This window comes from Oncorhynchus keta, chromosome 36 (assembly GCF_023373465.1).
Source record: "Oncorhynchus keta strain PuntledgeMale-10-30-2019 chromosome 36, Oket_V2, whole genome shotgun sequence".
In the NCBI taxonomy this organism is placed as follows: domain Eukaryota; kingdom Metazoa; phylum Chordata; class Actinopteri; order Salmoniformes; family Salmonidae; genus Oncorhynchus; species Oncorhynchus keta.
In genome coordinates this window covers 5,206,141-5,233,966 of record NC_068456.1, presented here as the reverse complement: position 1 = coordinate 5,233,966, position 27,826 = coordinate 5,206,141, and the positions used below count along the sequence as shown (strand labels likewise).

The 27,826-nt window shown below is 43.5% G+C and overlaps 1 protein-coding gene across 3 annotated transcripts in view; it reads left to right on the top strand.

The window, feature by feature from the left end:
- Positions 1-22,490, top strand: part of LOC118369510 (sorbin and SH3 domain-containing protein 1-like) — a 76,411-nt gene extending 53,921 nt beyond the window's left edge. For 2 of the 3 annotated variants that reach the window (XM_035753940.2, XM_052498369.1), the window contains 13 exons: positions 1,822-1,997; positions 4,445-5,911; positions 9,131-9,216; positions 9,477-9,650; positions 11,964-12,010; positions 12,370-12,484; positions 12,932-13,057; positions 13,328-13,522; positions 13,757-14,314; positions 16,070-16,168; positions 16,959-17,005; positions 17,379-17,485; positions 17,749-22,490. In XM_035753940.2, the coding sequence (XP_035609833.2) occupies positions 1,822-1,997; positions 4,445-5,911; positions 9,131-9,216; positions 9,477-9,650; positions 11,964-12,010; positions 12,370-12,484; positions 12,932-13,057; positions 13,328-13,522; positions 13,757-14,314; positions 16,070-16,168; positions 16,959-17,005; positions 17,379-17,485; positions 17,749-17,816 (3,265 nt within the window). In that variant the 3' untranslated portion in view covers positions 17,817-22,490. The remainder of the gene's footprint in view (positions 1-1,821; positions 1,998-4,444; positions 5,912-9,130; positions 9,217-9,476; positions 9,651-11,963; positions 12,011-12,369; positions 12,485-12,931; positions 13,058-13,327; positions 13,523-13,756; positions 14,315-16,069; positions 16,169-16,958; positions 17,006-17,378; positions 17,486-17,748) is intronic. The other variant, XM_035753941.2, reaches the window with a different exon arrangement.
- Positions 22,491-27,826: the final 5,336 nt, after the last annotated feature.

The following is a 27,826-nucleotide window of genomic DNA, read 5'->3' as shown; positions in this document are numbered from 1 at the left end:
AAATGAGCAAAAAATATTTGTTTCTGGTCAATAGCTAATCATAAGTGCACATAACTTTGATGAACAAAAATAATAACAACTGTCAGAGCACTGGCTTCGTTGGCCCAAAACGGCTTTGATTTGAAAACGTTTAATAATGTTTGTGATGCGTTCAAAACAGTTTTGCGCTATAAATCCGATCGATCGCCTGTTCGTGAAATGTGTTTAAAATAGCCCTAAACTGCTGAGATGAAGCCGGTACGTCCCACATGCTTCCCTCAAGCGGATACGAGACACGTGTTTAGAGCGTCGGAGTTTCCTGGGCGGTTTCTTTGAAATTAGAGGCCTAGCCTATATTCAAGAACTTTCAAGTACACATTTACCCCAAATTGTTGTATATCCACATTGCTTTCTGTATACAGACGTGGGTATGAACAACCGGAGTCAAACAGATATTCTTAGCTTTGAGTGCGGTATAGGTCAGCGACGGACATGTGCACAAACAATATTCAGTCATTAGACTGCTCACGGTTGATTGCGATGCTATCAGCTGTAGGCTTATATTTCAAATATTGCCTCTTTTTTTTCAAACAGGCTAAGCTCCTATCCATCTATTCTTAGCCTTGCAATTTTATCTGTCATCAGACAATCAAGCTCTCTGAGCTCGATGCCTGCTGGTTAGATGTTATTGGGTCTTCAGTCGTATGCCAGGTGGGACGTTGGTTCCAAGGAGCGTTAGAGCCAATGTAGCCTGCTAAGGGGTATTTATTTGAGTACTTGCATGTACCCTATAAAGTAAAGTATTTTTTTTATTGAATGTGAAGGCAGTATCCCAAATGGTTGGTTCTTCTGAGAACTATGAAATAGGTTGTTATTAAGGGGGTTGAACAAACAAAGGAGGTATTTATGATCCAACATTTGGTTCTTCCTGTTAAACTGTAACCAGGCACCATGTCAGAGTGCCTGACTCATTTGGGGAAAACCTGTTACTCTCCTCACGCCTCACTTTACTTGAGCCCTCAAATGTGTGTCTATTGTGCCCCCAAATGTTTTTTGTTTGTTGTTCATTTACAGCACAGGAAAGTAGAATATCCGGCAATGGGAATTAAACTACTGTTGTGCAACCCTGTAAAGACACTGTCGGTGGAGCGATTCCTTATGCAGAAAAAAAAAGTTGTTGTCAGGCATTGTTTTATTTTTCCACGTGACTTACTACGTTACTGGAAAACCGTTGTCAGTTTAATGGCCTCCACTCGTACATGGCAGCACAAATAGAAAGGCAGGGAGGCATCAAGTTCTCTCCTCTCCTCAGAGCAATCCTGAGAAAAGTACAGGTGCATAGCAGAAGAGAGGCAGGAGCAACATGTGGTAACGTTCAGGCAATATTTTTTTCCCCGAAATCTCTCCAATTGGCCCCTGTGGAATGCTAAGATAAGGTTGGTGAGCACAAATAGTGAGTGTTTTACGTCAAGGTCCAAATTCCAAGCATTCTTATATGGATGTGTCTTTGTACTATTCGTGTTCCCATAATACAAGTAAACAAAAAGGCTGAATGGACAAGTAATCAACCACAGATTGTTCAAAATAAGTCGAACCATATTGCGACTCGCAGAATTGCGTAAATACAAATGCAATGCTTCTTTATCCTTTCATAAAAATGCATTTTATGCAACATTTTTAACTCAGTTAGACTGCACTTAATTGCCCATGCTCCCTTCTAGCTACAGTAGCTGGTTGTGTAAACATGTAGTCCTGTTCTAATCAGGCTTTCTGAGTAAAGCTGCTTTTTTTTTTTATAGGTCGAATCACCCTTTACTCCCTGTTTTTCTCACCCCTATCTAGCTCCGGGTGTAAGGCCGGACACAGCGAGGTGGAGAAGGACGAAGGCTCGTCTGGCAGCGAGCCAGCGGCTCCAGAATGCGACCGCTATGTTTACAAGAGCATCCTGGAGGGCGGGGATATTCCCCTGCAAGGTCTGCGGGCCCTCAACAAGCGCCATGCAAGCACCTCCTCTAAAGGTAGGGTTCCACCACTCGACACATGCTGCCAGTAAATCGGGGTGAACTGAACTGGCTTCACAGTGTGACTCTGAAAGCTTTTTCTTTTTTTTTTTTTACCACTCAGACAGAACCCGAATGACTTATGGGGATGATGAACCATAAAAGTGTCTGTCAGAGATACATGTGTTTCCTTTTAACTCTGAATGTCCTTGAGTGGCTCACGTATTCTTTTCACACCAGAGGCCAATCATCTTGCAGCATTTCTTTTTTTACTCAGATGTTTATTTGATCTATTATTGATATCATGGATCTTTCACCAAACTGTCCATATCCGCTTGGAAATCCATTGAGAGTTAGGCTGTTGGAGGTTTTCTCGCGAAATCAATGAATGAAGGCTATTAGGCTAACCTTGTCCCCCCCCGTCTTCAGTTATTTGCCTCTGCAGGCCAGGCGGTCGTTGGAGAGGCTTAGGGGCAGGGCTCCGAAGTGTACTTAAGCCAGGGAGCAAAGGTCCAGGCGCCTGGGACGGATGGGGAGGAAAGGGGAGATAAACAGGACTCTGGTTTTCACCGCTGGGCCAGACAGGGGTGAGATAAACAAGAAGGACGTAGCTGGGTGGTCAGGAATGAGGAAGTCAGCTGTCAGAGGGAGTTCAGAGGGTGGAATTCCTGCGCACATGACCAGGGGAGAGAAATGCGATGGGGAGAGGGAGAGGAAAGGAGGGAAGGGGACGAGGAAGGAAGGGGCACAACTCGGTGATGTTGCCCCATGTCACCATCGCGCCAGTCCATTTGGAGTTTGTATCAGTTTTTTGCCAGATGCACAAATGTATTCTTTATATTCCTATTTAATGTGAGCCTTCTGCCCTTCTCAATTAATAAGAAATATTTGTTCTCAACAGAATGATTTTAGATGGCTAGTAGACCTACTGTATTGGGAAACAAAGTTACCAGATGACTTGACTGCAGTTCAAGTCCCTATCCTATAAAAGTCTTGCCTGAAGTCCCTTTTCCATCAAATTGTGGAAACTGCTGTAAAAGAGAATTCCGCCCAGAGTTATCTTGAGCAAACTTAGTTTACTGACTAGCACGCTTTCTCGTCAGGGCTTGCCAGAGGAACGCCGCCTTGGACAATCAGTTACAGTACAACAGAGCAAGACAAAGTGCAGACAAAGAGACAAAGAAGCAACTCATCGCGTGGTTCTGCTTCGTGCTCTTTCAAACAATAATAGAACACTTTGTTTGTCACCGAACTTTGCTTCCTGCAGGCTGTTCTGGTGGCTAAGATTATAACGTCCCCTTATAATGTCATATTCATGTGAATAACAGTAGCATTCAACTTATTCAGTGTGTGGAGCTCAAACAGGACACTGAGGATATTGCAGGTCTGCCATATATGACTGAGCCAAAATGACAGACTCATAAGAATAATGGCAGTTAGAATTTGGAATCCTTGTGGAGTTACTTTCACGACAGCTGGTGGCAGTTATGTGTCATCATTCCCTACTGTGATGTGTCCTTCCTTACTGTGGTAGAACCAGCACATACAATACTTGGCATTACTAGCACATCACTTACTTAGGTGAGAGTCAACCATTAGCCTCCTCATCACAGCAGGTGTGTCTGGCTGAATATTATGCCGTAGGTAGTTGCTCACGGGGGTGTGAGCGACCTTGTCGTTCTTTACCGTTTTATTTGAGACTGTGGCCTGTGATTCCTCAATGCTGAGGCTTATTTCGTAGGTATTTGTTTGTGTTAAGTAGTGCGTAGATAGGCAAGTAGCTTATAGAGTCATTTGTATTTCTTATGAACACGTACAGTATGAACGGTTTACTGGATCATTTTTTTAAATACACCTTTTTTCAAAGCTCTCTGTTGTGAGTTTCAAGAGGCAAATATTAGAAAAGGAAGTCCAGTGTTTCATTTACATTTAAGTCATTTAGCAGACGCTCTTATCCAGAGCGACTTACAAATTGGTGCATTCACCTTATGACAACAAGCTTACCACCATTACATCACATAGCATTTCATGCATGACGTACTTCCCTGCTCTTTGCCCTTCCTGTTGTGTCGTTTATTTTATGTTCGCTGCTTACGATCACTACCAATTTAATTACGAACGATGGCGATTGAATAAACATATCAGATCCAGTGAAAATACCACACACTTAATCAAAATCAACATGTTCACTGCTCCAACTAAAAACAAAGCATTTTACTTCATTTTTACAGGTATCATTACTAATTGTATAACAGAGCCATTTGTGGCGTAACAGAGTCATTTGTACTATAGCAAAGTCATTTGTTACTTGACGTGAAATGAATCAAGTGTTTTTCTCCCTCCCATCAACTTCTGATGGAACCACTAGAAATGTGTTGACCCTGTATTTTTCTTCAGTGGGTGTGAATTTGTGACCATTGTAACCTAATACGCTGTTTATTTCTGTTGTTCTGCATGCTTGCCAGTGGATTATCAAGGTGGGAATGGCTATATCATTTCCCCCTGCTCTTCTGTAAATAGTCGATCAGTTCTTGCCAGTAATGCCCTAGGTTACCAGTGTAAGAATAAGAAGCCCTTATCTGCCGCCAAAGGCTGCATACCCCAAATCCTCCCCTCTAAGTTCAAACCTAAGCTGATGGCCCCTGGTGGTGACAGCCAGGACAGGAGGACTGTGCCTGCCAAGCACCCAAAGGCACACAGCTGTGAGGATATATACACAGGGAGCACAGGAGCAGAGGCCCGGGAGAGCGGACTACACTCAAACACAGACTCAGACTCCAATGATCTCCCTCTTGACTCTGAGACTGGTTTTCAAAATGGCAACCCTGAGACTAGAAGGAGCACAGCCGAGTTCTCCACCCTATACCGGAACATGCACAGCATCCAGAGGCCATCCTGCTCGGTGGGCTCCAGCCCCCACGGGAGTGTCCGAAGCCTGACCTCCCTGTTTGAAAAGGTGGGGATCAATGAAACTGATGGGGAGGGGGACGAGGCAGGGGGGAACATTCCCCGGCGGGACGCTGTGTTGTCAAGGGTATCGGCGTTTGAACTGATCATCCAGCGCTCCAGCTCGACTCCCACACGCTCCTCCTCCATGCCAACGCTACCCACTGGCCCCACCCACAACCACGGCGCCGCCAACCTCTTCATGCTGTCTGCCGTCTCAGCTGAGTTGCTGCTGGTCACTGACCCTGGGCAGACAGAGGGCTGCCCTCTGGAGGACACGGAGGGCAAGGCAGCCCAAGACGAGGCCTCTCTGTCAGGCAGCAAGATAGTGGAGGCGGTGGCATCCTCGGAGTACAGTGACACCCTGCGAGCCGAGTCTCTCTCTGGGACTGAGGTAGAGATAGAGCAGCACGGATCCACAGAGAAAGTACCAAAAGAGAAACCCCCAGTGGTCACTTTCTCCAGAACCTCAAACAGTCCCCCAGCACCAGTCACTCCATATGCTCCCCCACACAACTACCACCTCCACAACCACCACCACCACCACCTTAAACCCAGCAGCAAGTGCAAAGGCTCCTGCCCAGCCTCTTATACCCGGTTTACCACCATCCGGCGGCATGAGAGGCAGCAGCAGGCCTCAGCCCAGCAGGATAAACTCTACACTCAGGAGAAAATAAAGAACTCCTCCTCTCTCCCCGCGAACCTCTTGCTCATGGGCCCTGCACCATTCATGGTGAAGAGGTCTCTCCAGTCTCACCGGGCCAAAAATTATGTCTCAGCCACTAAGGTGATGGCAGGTCAAAGGTCACAGACCCATTCTAGTGAGCCCAGGCCCCTCATCCCACAGCGTCTCTCTTCCTTGGAGGTGCTGGAGAGGCTTGGCACTGGGGAGGGTGCGCCGACCGGCAGTGACAACAACCTGACTAATGGGGGAGGCATGGACGCCAATGGGAATCTTCTGCAGCCGCTGGCAGCTCATCGCAGAGGTGGCTATCTCCTCCCCCTTCCCACACACCCGTGCCGATCTCTATGGCCACTCATTTTGTTTATTCTCCAAACTTTTCTTCCTCACATTGTGTCTGTTTCTTTCACAACGTGATGCTACCACCTTCCATCTTTTTAGTCTCTGTGGTTCGTGACAAAGTGACAATGCAGCCTCTCCATTTCAGTTTTTGGTGTTTTGGTTTTGCTGGTTTTTCCATTTTCACTTTCTTGCCCGACAAAATTGTTTTCCCACCAACCCATCACAAAACACTTGAGTAACTTTGCATGACACCTTCATTTTGATTAAAATATATTGAATTTAATGTAAAATGCCATGCAATGTTGGTGTGGGCTATTGTTATGGCATTGCGTACTGTATACACCCTCAAGCAATGTGTTACCCTGAATTTTTTTAAAGTCTTTGTGGATTTGGATTTGGTCAGCTTTGAGGTAAACAAATGTGCATCCTCCATTCATCTGTCATCCTCCATTCTATCATTCTGACAGGACTGGGGTTTCGAATAGAGACTGTGCTTCACACATAGCTGGCATTGGCATTTCCTGTGTTTATTCTGTGAGATAAAACATAGATTTCTGTCAGAGGTTGGGAGTCATAGGGGTTTACTATGATGCTTGCTTGGAGGCACTGTGCAATGTCTATTGGTAAAGGCTGGGTGGGAAGCAAGATGAGTAACGCAGTACAGTTAGTGGTGACTGGGATGAGGCACTAAACATGTCCGTGTGGAATTTAGATGACTCATTGGTGATGGGTGATATATGTTCACATTGTACAACAACCATATCATAGTCACATTATTGTATCTCTCTCTCTCTCTCTGCCTTTTTTTTCTATCATCAACACCCTAAAGCTTAGTCATGGTGTGTTACTGTGTTTGTTGTTGTTTCGTGCATGTGTTAATATACACTGAGTGTACAAAACATGAAGAACACCTTCCTTATAGTGATTTGCACCCCCCCCCTCGATGACTAACAGCTCATATTTCTCTAGCTCATCAACAATAACACATTTGAGCCCTCCTGATCCATCATGGAAGTTATAAGATCCACTCTCTTGATCCATGAACTGCTCTGCTGCTGACCTCCCCCATATACTGTAGATAGACATTCATGTGCTTCAATAAAATACTTTGTATAGTAGTTCACAATCACAATGACACACCGCAGCTACTATATATACTGTACAAGAATACAGACTGAGTGTACAAAACATTCAGAACACCCACAGTTGTGTCAAGTTGGCTGGATGTCCTTTGGGTGGTGGACCATTCTTGATAAACATGGGAAACTGATAAACACGAGAAAAAAAACGGCAGCATTGCAGTTCTTGACACAAACCGGTTTGCCTGGCACCTACCACCATACCCTGTTCAAAGGCACTTACATCTTGTCCATTCACCCTCTGAATGGCACGCGTACACAATCTATGTCTCAATTGTCTCAAGGCTTAAAAATCCTTCTTTAACCGGTCTCCTCCACTTCATCTACACGGATTGAAGTGGATTTAACACGTGACATCAATAAGGCTTTCCCCTCAATTCACCTGGTCAGTATGTGCCATGGAAAGAGCAGGTATTCGTAATGTTTTTGTACATTTAGTGTATGTTTTTTTCACACATTTTTTTTTTTTTTTTTTTTTTGGGGGGTGTATCTTTCCTTTATTATACTGAAAATTACACCTTTTCTTTGGAGCATGACTAGTTCTATTTGGTACAATGTTACAAGTCCCCTTGCTTTGTCAAACTATGCTTTATAGATCTATTTGAATTGTGGTACTGCAATGCGTTAGGGTTATTTAAACATTTTAAATATATACACTACCGTTCAAAAAGTTTGGGGCCACTTAGAAATGTCCTTGTTTTTGAAAGGAAAGCAAATTTTTGTTGTCCATTAAATTAACATCGAAATGTATCATTAAAAACAGTGTAGATATTGTTAATGTTGTAAATGACTATTGTAGCTGGAAACGGCTGATTTTTAATGGACTATCTACATAGGCGTACAGAGGCCCATTATCAGTAACCATCACTCCTGTGTTCCAATGGCACGTTGTGTTAGCTAATCCAACTTTATCATTTTAAAAGGCAAATTGATTATTAGAAAACCCTTTTGCAATTGTGTTAGCACAGCGGTTGTTCTGATTAAAGAAGCAAAAAACTGTCCTTCTTTAGACCAGTTGAGTATCTGGAGCATCAGCATTTGTGGGTTCGATTACAGGCTCAAAATGGCCAGAAACAAAGTACTTTCTTCTGAAACTTGTCAGCCTAATTAAGGCTATTCCATGCGAGAAATTGCCAAGAAACTGAAGATCTCGTACAATGCTTTGTACTACTCCCTTCACAGAACAGCACAAACTGTCTCTAACCAGAATAGAAAGAGGAGTGGGAGTCCCCTGTGCACAACTGAGCAAGAGGACAAGTACATTAGAGTGTCTAGTTTGAGAAACAGACACCTCACAAGTCCTCAACTGGCAGCTTCATTAAATAGTACTTGCAAAACACCAGTCTCAATGTCAACAGTGAAGAGGTGACTCTGGGATCCTGGACTTCTAGGCATCTTAGACTGGCCAATAAAAAGAAAAGATTAAGAACTGGACAGAGGAACTCTGCCTAGAAGACCAGCATCCCGGAGTCGCCTCTTCACTGTTCAATTCTCAGAACAAGAATAGACTGGCGAGATTCAGAAGAAAGTACTTTGTTTCTGAACATTTTGAGCCTGTAATCAAACCCACAAAGGCTGATGCTCCAGATACTCAACTAGTCCAAAGAAGGCCAGTTTTATTGCTTCTTTAATCAGAACAGGCGTTTTGAGCTGTGCTAACATAATTGCAAAAGGGTTTTCTAATGATCAATTCGCCTTTTAAAATGGTAAACTTGGATTAGCTAACACAACGTGCCATTGGAACACAGGAGTGATGGTTGATGATAAAGGGCCTCTGTACACCTATGTAGATATTCCATAAAAAATCAGCCGTTTCCAGCAACGATAGTCATTTACAACATTAACAATTTCTACACTGTATTTATGATCAACTTGATGTTATTTCTTTCAAAAACAAGGACATTTCAAAGTGACCCCAAACTTTTGAACGATAGTGTATATTACAGATATTGAGAGCAGCATTATTGATACATTTTGTTATGTGAAAATGTTCAATCACTTGTAAGATTTTCAGGGCATAATGAATTTATTTTTCATACTAGATTCAGACTCGTCCCAGGCCTTGACCCAAGGAGACCTTGGTGACGGCCAGGATGAGGTGGTTAGGAGACGCCATGGAGACAAAGAGGTAACATTTCTTTATAGTTTTCAATCATTTCTGAAATGTTTAGTTTCTAGTCATCTCAACAAAACCTGATAGGGCTTCACACTCTTTTTGAACAAGAAATAGAACTCAAAACGTTTCAGTGTAAACTAAAACGGTGAAAGAGTTTAACAATTTTAAAATCTTGAAAATGTCAGTAGTCCTCACAACTATTCATGTGGCATACAAGAACAAGTGAAATACAAAAAAATGTACTGGCAGATTACGCTGTGTTTCCCTGACAGAAAATCCTGGAAGAGCAGCGGCGGCTGAAGAGGGAGCAGGAGGAGGCTGACACAGCATCGAGGCGACACACAGGAATCGTTCCCACCCACCACCAGTTCATCACTAATGAACGCTTCGGAGACCTGCTCAACATCAACATCAACGACACAGACAAGAGGAAATCCGGATCAGAGGTACAGTACAGTACCATCCCTCTCATTGTGCAACATGACAGCTATTTTGGTGGTGTGTGTGTGCGTTAGTGGTGCGTCGGCTGTTTTTTCACACCCACCCGCCCGCAAATGCCAGTAACCCATCGGCAACCTTCCGACTACTGTATATAAAAAAATATATATATATTTTTTTCTTCATAAAGGTAGTGTACTGGGCCTTTATTAGTCCTGTATTAGCGGGCCAATATACCCCCTCGCCCCAACATGGGGGAGCACAACATAGGTAAGCAGATCATAGGCTAGCATTACTTGCTTGCACAACATAGGTAAGCAGATCATAGGCTAGCATTACTTGCTTGCACAACATAGGTAAGCAGATCATAGGCTAGCATTACTTGCTTGCACAACATAGGTAAGCAGATCATAGGCTAGCATTACTTGCTTGCACAACATAGGTAAGCAGATCATAGGCTAGCATTACTTGCTTGCACAACATAGGTAAGCAGATCATAGGCTAGCATTACTTGCTTGCACAACATAGGTAAGCAGATCATAGGCTAGCATTACTTGCTTGCACAACATAGGTAAGCAGATCATAGGCTAGCATTACTTGCTTGCACAACATAGGTAAGCAGATCATAGGCTAGCATTACTTGCTTGCACAACATAGGTAAGCAGATCATAGGCTAGCATTACTTGCTTGCACAACATAGGTAAGCAGATCATAGACTAGCATTACTTGCTTGCACAACATAGGTAAGCAGATCATAGGCTAGCATTACTTGCTTGCACAACATAGGTAAGCAGATCATAGGCTAGCATTACTTGCTTGCACAACATAGGTAAGCAGATCATAGGCTAGCATTACTTGCTTGCACAACATAGGTAAGCAGATCATAGGCTAGCATTACTTGCTTGCACAACATAGTTTTGATCCCTCCCCCGTTATGTTCCTGGGACATATATTGTCATCATGATAAACCTGCTGTTCACTGTGTATTCCCTGGCACACATTTAAAAGGGAAAGGGGGATACCTAGTCAGTTGTACAACTGAATGCCTTCAACTGAAATGTGTCTTCCGCATTTAACACAACCCCTCTGAATCAGAGATCAGAGGTCTTAATCGACATCTATTTCTTTGCCCAGGGAACAGTGGGTTAACTGCCTTGCTCAGGGACAGAACGGCCAATTTTTACCTTGTCAGCTCGGGGATTCGATCCAGCAACCTTTCAGTTACTGGCCCAACGCTCTAACCACTAGGCACTACGTTTTAATCAGTCAGCTTCCTCTATTGGCAGTGCTCTATCCGTTTGACTGTAGCCCACAGTAGCCCAGTATTTACCACAGGACAGAAACACAGTCACAAGAGCTGTTTCACTCAGATCATTGCTAGAATATTGTCAGTGGATCAGGGTCACTGAAAGGGCACAAGTAACAACCAGATGAGCTCAGAGATTAAATTAAGCCACTCAAAAACATTTATGCATTTTAACTAATTACCATTGTACGTAACCAGTACAAATTAGTACTCTGGATTATATTTGTTTATGTTTTTATTCAGTTTTGGAAGCATATAATAACAAAGTTAGTGTTAATTTCCAGTGCGTTATAAGCTGTGGAGAAGAAAACAAATGTATATTGCAACTGGCATGTACAAGTGATATGTGTTTTTTTATGAATCAACAATGTCTTACTACAGGGCAGTGGTGGGAAAAGTACCCAGTTGTCATACTTGATACCTTCATAGAAAATTACTCAAGTAAAAGTTCAAGTCAACCACTAAAATACTACTGGAGTAAAAGACAAAAAGTATTTGATTTGATGATTTTATGAAGTATCAAAAGTAAATAATGTGTGTTTAGTGAGCCCACCCGATCAGAGGCAGTATGGATGACCAGAGATGTTCTCTTGATAAATATGTTATTTGGACCATTTTCTGTCCTGCTAAACATTCAAACTGTAATGAGTGTGTTTGGGTGTCAGGGAAAATGTATGGAGTAAAAAGTAAATGATTTTCAATAGCAATGTAGTAAAGTACAAGTTGTCAAAAATATAGTAATGTGAAGTACAGATACCCAAAAAAACGACTTAAGTAGTACTTTCAACTATTTTTACTTAAGTACTTACACCACTGTAACAGGGTATGAAGATGAGGGTATAATAGGACTGTGAACATAAACCAGAAGATAGTCTTGTGTGAATCTTGCAAGCTAGCATGCAAGACCAGCCTGAAATGAATAACCATCGTTCCGTACATGTCACATGTCGCATTGGAGTCCAGTCTCCTTTATCCATGCTTATTTTCTAACAGTCCTTGCTTTGTTTGTTTACAGAGAACTCCAGCCCTGGCTCGGTTTGACTTCAGAGCAGAGACTCTAAAGTGGGTCAAATTCATTGGCACACATACCACAAGTGATTTCAAGAGCATGCACAAAATACATTTAAGCTGCAGTGAAATATAAACACTGGTGTGTTGTAATCATCACGTGACTGTAACATGTAGGCCCATGTAACACTTGTGTGACTGATGGTGGTTTAGATGAATCTCCAGTCTCACACAGCAATTTACGCGTGGGGAGACGTCATTCTAAGTCTTTGAGTGAAATATTTAAAGTGGGTGATATTTCTGAAGTACTTTGTCATATTGCTCAGATGCCTTTGACATTTTGCTCATATTGCATTTTGAAATGAATGCATAATGTTGAATCCAATAACTAACCTATGTTTGTTTTTTTCCAGGGAGTTACCATTTCAAAAGGGAGACATTGTGTACATCATTCGACAGGTGGATAATAATTGGTTCGAAGGGGAGCATCATGGCAGAGTCGGCATCTTCCCACGGAGTTATGTTGAGGTACAACCACTTCCTGTATTTTGACTCAAAATGAACTCTGACCTTTTCTTACTAGATGGAACTCACTATAGTACGGTACAGACTGATGTGCCAAACAGATTAGTCAGTGCAGGGTTATTATGATACCAGTCAGTTCATCAGGTTTATGACACCAGTCAGTTCAGAAGTTTAAGTAAGAGTCCCAGTAATGATATTCACCGGAGTCATGTTCAGTAAGAAGAAACTGTTCTGAAACAGAGTGAAACAGGGAGGTGCTACCTGAACATGTCCATTAAAAACACAGATATTTGTTTCCTGTCGCAAAGCGTTTTTCCCACAGTGTGCCCTCCCGAATGTGACACTGGTACCTTGCATTGACTTTAACTGATAACCTCCTAAACTTGACACTTGTTTCTGGCATTGAAGTTGACCGATGCATTTTGGGCTTTGTGTGTATGTTTGCTCCAGCTCCTTCCCCCCACGGAGAAGGCCCAGCCAAAGAAGAGTGCCCCAGTGCAGGTGCTGGAGTATGGAGAGGCCATAGCCCGTTTCAACTTCACAGGGGACACGGTGGTGGAGATGTCATTTAGAAAGGTAAAAAGAAGAACGTTTTTTTTTTTAAAGGTATTGAGCTTAGGAGCGTCTGAAACATTTGTTCCTCTTTTTGCGTAATGCAAAATGGAAATCGCAAAGTGTTACAACATACAGTAGTAACATCATAGTGTTATGATACAGGAAATACAGTATGCTTAACATAAATATTGTGCATGCTGGTGTTTAGTTTGTGTTTGATGTGATGTTATTCAATGCTATGCATCGAAATGTGCGATCATATGAGCTAACGGGATACCAATGTGTCTACAGGGAGAGAGGATCATCCTAATTCGCAGGGTCGATGAGAACTGGTACGAGGGCAAGGTCTCCGGTTCCAATCGCCAGGGTATCTTCCCCGTCACCTACATAGAGGTGCACAAACGACCCAGAGTCAGGAATGGATTGGATTATCCAGACCCGCCCATTGGCCAATCACCTCACCGCAGCCTCAATGCTTCCCCTCAGGTAATGGCACACTCTCTTGTAGAGCTCAGTCTGTCCAGGAATACAACAATCCCAAACGCTCCAAGTTTGTCTCTTTTTAAAATTTTGTTTACTTTGGAGCTGTAATATTCTTTTTCTTTTTCTTTATTATTTGTGTTCATTTTTTGCTCATGTCTAATGTTTCATCTTTCCTTTCAATTTCTGTCCCTCGTCCTCCCCTCTCTCTCTCTCTGGATGGTCATTTTGGTCTATAAGCTGAACCGTGTCCGTAGCAACCGGCTCATCTCGTCCCCCCTGTCCCTCCCCCACTCCCCCCACCGCTCTGTGTCCCCCGAGGTCCACGCCATCTCCTCTGAGTGGATCTCCCTGACCATAGGGGGTGCCGGCCCCCCTGCTGCCCCAACCCCTCCTCTACCCCCACTCCCCTCTGTGTCTTATCGCTGGGGCGAGTACCTGCCCCCTTCCATGTCCGCCAGCCCCGTGCCCCCCATCTGCGGCAGCCCTTACTGCATCTCCCCAATGGCCTCCCCTTCCGCCTCCCCCCTGCCCCCACCTTACCCACCCCGCCCTGGCTCAGCCACCCCTTACCTCACCTTCACCCCTCCCCAGGGGGAGGACTTCCTGCTCTCCCCTCCCTCTCCTCGTCTGTCCCGCAGTCTGAGCCCCTGTGGGGGGGTGGGCCTGGAGAGCTGGCTGACAGGGGCCAGTCCCTTGCGCATCCTGGAGAGGGATTTGATGGAGGGGGAGGGGGCAGAGGGAGACAGGGGCACTGGACGCGAAGCCCTGGGCTGCTGGCGAAATAGCCCTGCAGAGGTATCTGGCCTACTGCATGGTGTGCAGTGTTGCATCTCAGGCTCAATGTGGCTGGAACTGGAGGTCTCACCTCCATGAGCCACGATAAGAGGATGTTTCCATTGATGATGCCTCTAGATAGATAATTGTGCAATAGATAGTGAATGATGACTAACTGTAATGTTGAACTAAAGTTGACCCTCCTCCAATGCAATCAGCAGAGCTTACACGACTCCTGTGTCATATTTTGGTCTGCATGTGTTTCTGTGTGTGCCCTACTCACATGCACATGTTTGAGTGGTAAATTATCTCCTCAGGTGTTTGGAATGAAAACCATGTGCATGATTTGTATTTTTGAAATGTGTTGAATGATTCAGAGAGTTGTTGCAGAATCTTGACCCCCACCACTATAGCATCATCTCACTGGGCACAGACTTAAATTCAACCTCTATTCCACGTTCATTGACATGATGTGGAAACAACATTGATTCAACCAGTGTGTACCCAGTGGGATGTTGTAAAATTTTAACGATCAAGATTGATTTGGGAACAATACGAAACAAGTGTATGAATGTTTTTATAGAACATATAGATGTGATTGTTTTTTTACTTAATTTTTTTAGAAAATTACTTTTGTTCGAGAGACACACTACATGACCAAAAGTATGTGGACACCTGCTCGTTGAACATCTCATTCCAAAATTTTTGGGAAATTTATATGGAGTTGGTCCCCCCTTTGCTGCTATAACAGCCTCCACTCTTCTGGGAAGGCTTTCCACTAGATGTTGGAACATTGCTGCGGGGACTTGCTTCCATTCAGCCACAAGTGCATTAGTGAGGTCGGGCACTAACGATGGGCATTTAGGCCTGGCTCGCAGTCGGCGTTCCAATTCATCCCAAAGTTGTTCGATGGAGTTGAGGTCAGGGCTCTGTACAGGCCAGTCAAGTTCTTCCACACCGATCTCGACAAACCATTTCTGTATGAATCTCGCTTTGTGCACGGGGCATTGTCATATTGAAACAGGAAAGGGCCTTCCCCAAACTCCAGGCATCCGCCAAACCCATATTTGTCCGTTGGACTGCCAGATGGTGAAGCGTGGTTCATTAATCCAGAGAACGAGTTTCCACTGCTCCAGAGTTCAATGGACGGCGAGCTTTACACCACTCCAGCCGATAGTTGGCATTGTGCATGGTGACCTTAGGCTTATATGCGGCTGCTCAGCCATGGAAACCCATTTTATGAAGCTCCTGATGAAGTTATTGTGCCCTACATTGCTTCCAGAGGCAGTTTGGAACTCGGTAGTGAGTGTTGCAACCGAGCACAGTACATTTTTATGCGCTTCAGAACTCGGCAGCCCCGATCTGTGAGTTTGTGTGGCCTACCACTTTGCGCCTGAGCCATTGTTGCTCCTAGAAATTTGATGAACTGACTTGTTGGAAAGATGGCATCCTATGACGGTGCCACGTTGAAAGTCACTGAGCTATTCAGTAGGGTAATTCTACTGTGTATATTTGTCTATGGAGATTGCATGGCTGTGTGCTCGATATTATACACCTGTCAACAGCGGGTGTGGCTGGAATAGCCGATTCCACTAATTTGAAGAGGTGTCCACATACTTTTGTATGTATAGTGTACGTCTCACCAAGAGTGTGAATTGACTTCCACTGCAATTCTGTTTACGGCACACACGGTTGAAAATGAATTGCGTCCTGTAGACATGAACTCCTATTTGCGTTCCATGCATGAGTCTAATGTGTGTATTGTTCCTCTTACAGCTGGTGAAGAATGAGAGTGACTACCATGGTAGAACCTCCAGGAGCCCTGTCATGTTGTTTGACATCCACGACAACAACATGAATGCTAACTCATTTGCGGTAAGGTGCTGGTTTGCATGTCGTGGGCTGGCGATACAATTAGAAAACGTATAAGTTTGATATTTCTGGATTAGAAATATGCGGTGGGGGTTCGTTTTCTCGATGATCTACGGTGGTCGTTTCCTTTAACTCATCAATGTCGAGATATTCATGTAACTTCACGTCATCACTTAACAAATAATTTATACTAAACCGCGTCACTCAGCTTCCGACATTTATTTCGATTTTCTGCAAAAACGAGTCAATAAGATTAATATGACAGCATTCTTGCATGACCTTGCTGCCATCATTTCCTCTCCATTGGTTGTGCATGTCTTCTTTTGAATGTTATCAGACGTTCACTAATATTTCATTGTGACTGTTTACATTCTACCTGCCACTCACTCTAGTGTCTTGCCTTTCCATGCGTACCACTTTGCCGGACTCCAACACGATCTCTCCTGGTGTTTCACGGCTTTCCTGGTTTTTCCTGGTTTCTAACGGACCCTTCTCTTTCTGACTTGCTACTCACCGGACCTCCTACCTTTCTTCTTCCTGTACGTCCTCTAAACTCCCTGCCCTGCCCCTCTCCATAATCTCTCCTCCTCTTCTGGGTTGACTGGGAATTCTGTGGAAATTCTCCCTCTGACCTGACCACTGTCACTAGGAAGCGGTTTGTAATGAGATCATGAATATAGCTGAGACCTCAGTGAGGTACTGCAGCACCCTCTCCCCCCACCCCCATGACTCTGTCCTTCACAGACTCCTGCCCCCCCTTCACCCCAGTAAACAATCTCTCATCATTTCCCAGCAACCCCAGTCCCACAGCCCGGAGCCGAGTCGTCTCAGCTGTGGAATGTGAGTATGGCCGCCTGAAGTCTGTCCCTACGTCTAGTCTTAGCTCTGGGTACACTGGTTACTGTTATACTGTTATACTCTGACTAAAGGATTCAAAGCCCCAGTTCAAGAGTCATGTTCATTAGGGCACACAAAGGAAAACGTTTTTGAAAGCTTTGCAACGGAAAAACAAAAATGAGCATTTTGGGGGGGGATAAATCCCAGTAATCCCTCTGTTTCAGTTGGTTTCAATCCGTTCGGTGCCTAATGAAATCGCCATTTACCAGACCAGGACGTGGTCTGGTAAATACATTTCTTATATCGTTTTTGATATTATGTCTCTCAAGCCCTTTTTATGGTTGTATTTCTGACTTTATGTAGTGTTACCCTACAGTTTCCAGGCTTTGTACTGTTACGTGCCACAGAATGAGGATGAGCTGGAGCTGCAGGACGGAGATCTTGTCAGCGTAATGGAGAAGTGTGACGATGGCTGGTTTGTTGGTATGTGCCTAGGGCCTCAGGATAGATTGCCCGAAGATATAGTCATAATCACTGTGTCACAGCGTGTCACATACATCCATATAAGGTTACAGCAGAGTCACAGCAGAGGGTTAATCTTCCACGTTGGTCATTTCTCAGAAATTCTCAAATGGATGTTCAAGCTCATAGAGTTCAATAGAGTGCCCAACTTACATTTGTTCTGCCTGAGTAGGCACATTTGAGTGCAATGACTAACAATGTGGTTGTTGTTTTTTCATTCTCAGGTACCTCAAAGAGGACCAAACAGTTTGGCACGTTTCCAGGAAACTACGTGAAAGAGGTCAACTTGTAACCTGTCAACAGACATTTATAGTGTGAGGAGAACCCAGCTCTAACCCGTGGTTACCATTCAAGTATTTGGGAAGGCATTACTATTGCGCTTGATTGTTTCAATTAGGATAGTCATTCAGCCAGGTGAATATGTTTGTCTGGTGTAAGTGATCAGTTTGGTGTGAGGTATGTTGATGTACATGAGGCGAAGACAGGAGGAAGCTTTGCTGTTGACTCACTGCCCAAACGTCAGTGTGGTGTATACGTACTCCAACCATATCCCACACAGTACATGGGCTGAATTTATAATATCCTATTCTGACAATAGAACTTTTAGTTTGAAAAAATCCTCCCAAAATGTCAGCACATACAGACTACGTTATAAAAATGAGTTTGCAAAACATTATGAACACCAGATTTTTCCAGCTATGATCCCTTATTGATGTCACTTGTTAAATCCACTTCACATCAGTGTAGATGAAGGGGAGGAGACAGGTTAAAGAAGGATTTTTAAGCCTTGAGACAATTGAGACATGGATTGTGTATGTGTGCCATTCAGAGGGTGAATGGGCAAGACAAAAGTGTTAAGTGCCTCTGAACAGGGTATGGTAGTAGGTGACAAGCGGACCGGTTTGTGTCAAGAACTGCAACGCTGCTGGGATTCTTAATGCTCAATCTGTTTCCCGTGTGTTTCACGAATGGTCTACCACCCAAAGGACATCCAGCCAACTTAACACAACAGTGGGAGGCATTGGAGTCAATATGGGCCAGCATCCCTGTGGAACGCTTTCAACATGTCCCAACTCAATATTAGGAAGGTGTTCTTACTGTTTTGTACACTCAGTCAGTATTCTTGTACAGTATATATAGTGATTGTTAACTACTATACAAAGTATTTTTTGAAGCGCATGACTGTCTATCTACAGTATATGGGGGGTCAGCAGCAGAGCAGTTCATGGATCAAGAGAGTGGATCTTATAACTACCATGATGGTATACGAGGGCTCAAATGTGTTGTTCATGAGCTAGAGAAATAGGAGCTGATATTCAACAGCTATCTTTCAGGACCTTTTTTGGCGAAAGCATTTTTCATTGACTTTGAATGCGGATACATACATCTGAAGGTCGACATGACATGCTAAGTCGTCTAGAAGACTCATGTTTTTCCTAGGAAAAGCCAGTAACTAGTATTGTTAGACATACCATGGAGGTATCAGGCTGTATGTGATGGCACATACTTGGACAGGGTCCAACAAACCATATTCCTTGATTGGAATTTTGAAAACCCATTGACCTGACAGTGAACTTCTAAAAACATTTTTTTTTTAAATTATAGAATCGTGGAATGGCTTGGTTTCATTAGCTCAGAATGCACTGAAAACTATAAAGCCATGTTTGTGACAATGTAGTCAATGTAGGCTTGTAGTCTTCATAAAATAGCCGGGCGTTCTTACCTCAGTGTAGTCCAAAAGCTTCCAATGCCGTTTTATTATTGCCTTTGTTTTCTAACCAAGGTGTGTCCTATAATTCGAGTATGTTCGTGTGCATGATAGAAATCTGGAAATGCTCAAACACGTTAGCTAATATTAGCTCAGCTTTCTGTCAGCTGAAGTGATTAACACAATCAGGAAGACTGGTTGTGCTATGTACATACCTGATTAAGACAGATCGTGCATGTGTATGAAGGCGTGTACGTGCAAGCAAGCTTTTATGCCTATGTGTCACACATCTCTTATCAAACATGATTTTCTGTCATCTTTTACAGCATATCTGTCCCGTAAAATTAGAAGTAACATTAGCTGTCTGATCTTTTGTGATTCCTGTGAGGTAGCTTGGTGGCAGCTATACTGGCTCCAGTGAAACCACAGGACAGGCGTGGTGTGCCACTCTTTTTAAAGCACTTAACTTCCGCCCGAGGTCATTTTTGAGCTTTCTCCTCACACTAGTTGTATACTAATTCATTTGAAGTTTAAAAAGGCCTTGCGTGAACTAACACTCTGCACTTTACTTTTTTTCCCCCCCTTACTAGCGCTGACTTTGCTGATAGCTACTTTATTGAGGAAAAATGTACTTACTATGACTGTGATGTGTGGTTGACCCACCTAGCTATCTTAAGATGAATGCACTAACTGTAAGTCGCTCTGGATAAGAGTGTCTGCGAAATGATTAAAATGTAAATGTAACTCTTTGTTTGAGTAACGATTGCTTTTCATTTGTGAGCATTTTACTTTTTACAATTGACAAATTATATATCCCAATATTGTTGGATACAAGGGGCCTTTTATACACAGTAGACTATGTGTAGCCTCAGTGTAGCACCTGAGAGTGCTAAGCTATTTAAGAGCATTAAACTACATCAATGCTATTATTATTTTGAGGCCAGCAGGTACAACCAGAAAAACATTACTCATTATCTTTGAGCTGGATTGCTCCCTCAGTGAAGATTGCTTTGAATTCGGATATCAACGCATTGAAACAGTCTTCCTGTGAGGACAGAGGTCCTCAATCTGAGAGCTACATCAGATCACTATGCCGGTAACAGCCACCATACGTCAGAATATATCCTGAAAACGTAGCAGATTGAAATAAGAATGTATTGTGTTGTGGCAGCTCTACTTTCTTCTCTCTTACTTTGTGCGTATCTAATTATTCCTCCTTATGCCTCACTGCTATGCGTTCTTCCAAGGAATCCTCAATGTCATGAGTGACAGTAGTCTGGGTTCACGAGACCAATAGAATTGAAATGTGTTTCTAAGACAAAAAGAAGTATCTGTCATAAGACTATCAACATCTAACTAGTATTATTACCTTTATAGTAATACTTCATCTACTTAATGATGACTTATGTTAAATATCGTTTAAAGCTATTAATGACATGTTCACATTGTCAGTTTGAAGTGACTAAAATCCTATTTATTTGCATATCCGATTCAAATCTTTTCTTTGTCCTGCAGTCTGAACAGCCAAAAACCACATGGAATCTTGATATTTCTAGCCACCTTTCGAAGGTGGTTTGAAGTCAGATACATATCTGATTCCTGGCCATGTAACTTGTGTCTTAATGGTCGAATCTGATTTATTTGCCCCCAAGTGGTTTTTAGACTGTTATGTGGCATATCTTGTTGCTTGCTAGCTACTTTGTTGACCGTTTGACAAGAACATGTGGTAACTAACTAGTTAACTTGTTAATTGTTTACAAACAAATGAGTGAATGTTCTAGAAAGCTTAAACATCTACCTAGCTAGGTAGTTGGCTGCTGTGGCGAGCCCAGAAAAAAAATCATTTGTTTTGAAAGTTGCATCATCTTATCCTTTGAGGCTTTAAACGTGTTCTTACACTGTAACTTTTAAGCATTCAAAGTAACTGGGAAACGTCCATGTCAGGAATTGTTATCAACTTAGCTTGCTACATAGCTTCTGAGTGATAGGAAGCACGAGCACCACCACCAATCAGCCTACACCACTGAGCACACACCATCATTACTATGACAACTAGCGTAGCCATGTCAGCAAATGACTGCCATCTGAACACACACACATCCGATCCGATCCGAACTGATTTGAACATTGAGGCTTTAGTGGCTGCCACCTATCATGTTTACCTTGTGAGATATTTAAGTACAGTTCTGCCTGTTTACTCATCTGTCAGTTGTACTTGAAAAGGAATAGAAGCTTCACTCTGTCAAGCTGTTACAGTGTTTGTCATTGACATGAGACAATGACAACACCCGAACATTCAACATCATTGTTTTTCCCCCTAGCTTGTTAACTGCCAATTGCCAAACATTGATGAGAATATAGTCTTGTGTGACAGTTGTTTTAACGAAACCAGTTACATTGTTACATTACAGAATAAGGTCCAGGGACAATCGAGTACGGAGAGGTCTGTTCCATCTCACACTGACTGTACGATAGACTTTGGCAACAAAGCAATCACTCTTCTTGTGGTATCATATCATAGCCTCACAAGTCCGTGTAAAATGTTGATGGGATAATGTGCTCCGCGAAACATCGCAGGATGTATGAATGTATGATTGTGGAGTACTGTATAACACTAACCAGGATCAATGCTGTCAGCTTGAATGAACATGTAAAACATTAAACAGCCTGGCACAATAAGAATTGTAAATATGTATAATAAAGAAGTTTGGAATGCAAGCGATGGGAAAAGTCACATGAAGCTCTCTGTTGTTCCCGAGGGATTTCTGGGGGGGGGGCAAAGCACAGAGTGAAGAGTTATTGAGCACAGACCGTTTTGATGCATATGATGCAACGTTGCGCTGCCATTTTATGAGGATCGTAAGGCCCTTATGTCAGATGCAAATTGTGCCTCATTTTCATTAGCTTTTATTGATTATCACAGAAATGTATCCATATGTCATATTTAAGGATATTACTATTGTTTTCCCTGTTGTGTTTTTTTAGTATTTGTGATGGGAGAAGACATGTACTAAAGAACATGATAGCTACTGGATTAAGTGTGACACAACGCTTCAAATAAATTATTAATCATCATAACTATGTGTTCATTAGTTTTCCCAAGACGCTCAACCTGCAACAGGTTTTGTTTGTTTGCTTATTTTTTTTGCGGTGCTGTTACCATGTCAATATTAAAATGAAGACAACACTATTTGCTGCTGTGATATTATTATTGATATTTCGGTATTATGCAATATTTAATAAACTATATAAAGCATCCTGAAGTACCATGTGTCTTAATGTCCTGTAGAAGGTCTAACTTTGAAACAACTGAAATGTTAAACTGTTTTACAGCCATTTGTACACATGGTTTGACTTAGCTTATTCTGATTATTTTTTCACAAACACATGCACACCACAGACTCACAGAACAGGTCAAATCCAAAAAAGACATGCTGTGACCTAAGATGTCCTGGGTAACACGGATCATGTAATGAATTATGGAGGCGACAGCACAGTCAGTAATGAACAGATGTTTGTTTAAATGATCATGGAAAAGTGAACAGTTTTGGCTACAGGGTGGCCGACACCACCAACGACATCCCAATTTAACCCCTGAGTGAAAGTGATCAATGCAGTAAAAAAAGGTTTTGTATTGCTATGAAGAAGGTAGCTAGCAAATTGTTCAAGCGGAAATCAGCAGTTGAAACAACAATAAAGCGTACTCCACAGCCCTCTTTCGGTATAAAGCTGAAGGATGAGGCTGGAGAAACGTAACCACTCTCAAATTCAGAGACAGAGCTAACGATGCAAGGATTGAAAATCCATGATATCACAATTATAGTTTCAACTGTGTTTTGAGGCTATCTAGTATTTGTTTACAAACATTGGCATAAAATAATCTTATATTTTTGGGTTCTGATGGGGTACGCCAGCTAAACTATAAATGAATTAGAATCAATGGGTACATATCATTAATTTTATATCATAAAATTACATATCCAAAAATTAATGTAGCAACTGCAGATTGCCCCTTTAATGCTATTTGGTCCGTTCTTTTGCATTTGTAACTTATTTTTAAAACTTATTTTGTACATAATGTTGCTGCTACTGACTCTTATGACCGAAAATAACTTCTGGGCAACAGAACAGTGACTACTCACCTCGAACTGGAAGAATCTTTTTCCTTTAACGAGTCCGACGAGAATGATATACTGCTTTCCCGGGAACAGGCCCAAATCCCCGTCATTTGCGTGAAGAAAAGACGGAGATAAAGGGGGCGGAGGACAGCTGCCTTCTGAGAATTCATAAGCGAGCGAGTAAACTCCCACTGCCACCCGTTCTATTGGCCAATGTGCAATCATTGGAAAATAAAATTGACGGCCTACAATCAAGATTATCCTACCAACGGGACATTAAAAACTGTAATATCTTATGTTCCACCGAGTCGTGGCTGAACGACGACACGGATAATATAAAACTGCCGTGATTTTCCATGCACCGGCAGAACAGAGAAGATACATCTGGTAAGACGAGGGGTGGGGGTGAGTGTCTATTTGTCAATAACAGCTGGTGCGCGATGTCTAATATTAAAGAAGTCTCAAGGTATTTCTCACCTGAGGTAGAGTACCTTATAATAAGCTGTAGACCACACTATCTACCAAGACAGTTCTCATCAATATTATTCGTAGCCGTCTATTTACCACCACAAACCGATGCTGACACTAAGACTGCACACAATCAACTCTATAAGGACATAAGCAAACAAAAAATTGCTCATCCAGAAGTGGCACACCTAGTTGCCGGGGACTTTAACGCAGGCAAATTTAAATCCGTTTTACCTCATTTCTACCAGAATGTCACATGTGCAACCAGAGGACAAACTCTAGACCACCTTTACTACACACACAGAGATGCATACAAAGCTCTCCCTGCCCTCCATCTGGCAAATCTGACCATAATTATATCCTCCTGATTCCTGTTCACAAGCAAAAACTAAAGCAGGAAGTACCAGTGACTCGCTTAATACAGAAGTGGTCAGATGGCGCGTATGTTAAGCTACATGACTGTTTGCTAGCACAGATTGGAATATGTTCCGGGATTCATCCAATGGCATTGATGAGTATACCACCTCAGTCATTGGCTTCATCAATAAGTGTATTGACGATGTCGTCTCCACAGTGACTGTACGTACATATCCAAACCAGAAGCTATGGATTACAGGCAACATCCGCATTGAGCTAAAGGCTAGAGCTGCCGCTTTCAAGGAGTGGGAGACTAATCCGGACGTTTATAAGAAATCCCGCTATGCACTCAGACAAACCATCAAACAAGCAAAGCTTCAGTACAGCATTAAGATTGAATCCTACTACACCGGCTCTGATGCTCATCAATTTGGCAGGGCTTGAAAACTATTACAGACAACAAAGGGAAACCCAGACGCGAGCTGCCCAGTGAAGCGAGACTACCAGACGAGCTAAATGCCTTTTATGTTCATTTCGAGGCAAGCAACACTGAAGCATGCACGAGAGCACAGCTGTTCTGGATGACTGTGTGATACTGCTCTCTGTAGCCGATGTGAGCAAGACCTTTAAACAGATCAACATTCACAAAGCCACGGGCCAGATGGATTACCAGGATGTGTACTCAAAGCATGCTGCACGGATCAACTGTCAAGTGTCTTCACTGACATTTTCAGCCTCTCCCTGACTGAGTCTGTAACACCTACATGTTTCAAGCAGACCACCATTGTCCCTGTGCCCAAGGAAGCAACGGTAATCTACCTAAATGATTACCACCCCGTAGCACTCATGTCGGTAGCCATGAAATGCTTTAAAAGGCTGGTCATGGCTCACATCAACAGCATCCTCCCATATACCCTGGACCCACTCCAATTTGCATAACGCCCCAACAGATCCACAGATGACGCAATCTCAATCGCACTCCACACTGCCCTTTCCCACCTAGATGAAAGCAACATCTATGTGAGAATGCTGTTCATTGACTACAATTCAGTGTTCAACACTATAGTGCCCACAAAGCTCATCACTATGCTAAGGACCCTGGGACTAAACACCTCCCTCTGCAACTGGATCCTGGACTTCCTGATGGGCCGACCCCAGGTGGTAAGGGTAGACAACAACATGTCTGCCACGCTGATCCTCAACACTGGGACCCCTCAGAGGTGTGTACTTAGTCCCCTTCTGTACTCCCTGTTCACCCACGACTGCTTGGCCAAACACGACTCTAACACCATCATTAAGTTTGCTTACAACACAACAGTGGTAGGCCTGATCACGGAAAACAATGATAGAATATATAGGGAGGTCAGAGACCTGGCAGTGTGCTGGCAGGACAACAACCTCTCCCTCAATGTGAGCAAGACAAAGGAGCTGATCGTGGACTACAGGAAAAGGCAGGCCGAACAGGCCCCCATTAACATCGACAGGGCTGTAGTGAAGCGGATGGAGAGTTTCAAGTTCCTTGGTGTCCATATCACCAACGAACTATCATGGTCCAAACACACCAAGACAGTTGTAAAAGGGCACGACAACAACTTTTCCCCCTCAAGAGACTGAAAAGATTTAGCATGGGTCTCCAGATGCTCAAAAGGTTCTTCAGCTGCACCATCGAAAGCATCCTGACAGGTTTCATCACCGCCTGGTATGGCAACTGCTCGGCATCTGACTGTAAGGCACTACAGAGTGTGTATGGCCCAGTACATCACTGTGGCCAAGCTTCCTGCCATTCGGGACCTATATAATAGGTTGTGTCAGAGGAAAGACCCCAAAAAAACTTGTCAGATACTCCAGTCACCCAAGTTATAGACTGTTTTCTCTGCTACCGCAAGGCAAGCGGTACCGGAGTGCAAAGTCTAAAACCAAAATATCCCTCTAGTGGTGTGGGGGCTGTGCTTTGACAAAGTGGGTGGGGTTATATCCTGCCTGTTTGGCCCTGTCCGGGGGTAACGTCAGACGGGGCCACAGTGTCTCTTGACCCCTCCTGTCTCAACCTCCAGTATTTATGCTGAAATAGTTTATGTGTTGGGGGCTGGGGTCAGTCTGTTATATCTGAAGTACTTCTCCTGTCTTACCCGGTGTCCTGTTTGAATTTAAGTATGCTCTAACTCCTAACCCTAATCCGTTGCCTAGCTAATGTTAGCCAGCTAGCTAATTTAGCATTAGCCACCTAGCTAACATAAGCAACAACAAATTGGAAATTGTAACATTTCATCCATTTAGCAAATTCGTAACATCTTGTAGCATTGCTATGCAGACGACACACAATTAATCTTCTCCTTTCCCCCTTCTGATGACCAGGTGGCGAATCACATCTCTGCATGTCTGGCAGACATATCAGTGTGGATGACGGATCACCACCTCAAGCTGAACCTCGGCAAGACGGAGCTGCTCTTCCTCCCGGGGAAGGACTGCCCGTTCCATGATCTCGCCATCACGGTTGACAACTCCATTGTGTCCTCCTCCCAGAGCGCTAAGAACCTTGGCGTGATCCTGGACAACACCCTGTCGTTCTCAACTAACATCAAGGCGGTGGCCCGTTCCTGTAGGTTCATGCTCTACAACATCCGCAGCGTACGATCCTGCCTCACACAGGAAGCGGCACAGGTCCTAATCCAGGCACTTGTCATCTCCCGTCTGGATTACTGCAACTCGCTGTTGGCTGGGCTCCCTGCCTGTGCCATTAAACCCCTACAACTCATCCAGAACGCTGCAGCCCGTCTGGTGTTCAACCTTCCCAAGTTCTCTCACGTCACCCTGCTCCTCCGCTCTCTCCACTGGCTTCCAGTTGAAGCTCGCATCCGCTACAAGACCATGGTGCTTGCCTACGGAGCTGTGAGGGGAACGGCACCTCAGTACCTCCAGGCTCTGATCAGGCCCTACACCCAAACAAGGGCACTGCGTTCATCCACCTCTGGCCTGCTCGCCTCCCTACCACTGAGGATGTACAGTTCCCGCTCAGCCCAGTCAAAACTGTTCCGCTGCTCTGGCCCCCCAATGGTGGAACAAACTCCCCCACGACGCCAGGACAGCGGAGTCAATCACCACCTTCCGGAGACACCTGAAACCCCACCTCTTTAAGGAATACCTAGGATAGGATAAAGTAATCCTTCTCACCCCCCCCTCCCCCTTAAAAGATTTAGATGCACTATTGTAAAGTGGCTGTTCCACTGGATGTCATAAGGTCTGCTAAATGACTGCTAAATGACTTAAATGTAAATGTAAATGTATGTTTTTCAGATTTGTAACATATGTAACATCAAACGAATTGTAATCACAAATTAATAATACCATACAAAAAGTAACATATTATAAGCAGTGTATCGGATTTTCATACAGAATAATACGAAATTCTCTGACACCGGGTTGGCTGTGAAGGCCCTAAATTAATTTGCTTGTCTCCTATCTAACTCCTACAATAGAATTGTTGTCACATTGTTATTATTTACCATTCGTTTTGCAATGCATATGAAAAAGTAGAGAATGTAGGCCTTCACACACACAATGGGTCGTTTCAGTTTTTGTCGGCTGTAGCCTACTTAGTGGAGCAAATGGCAGGAATTCAAGTTTAGGGAGCGGCACATTCCACATCCTGGG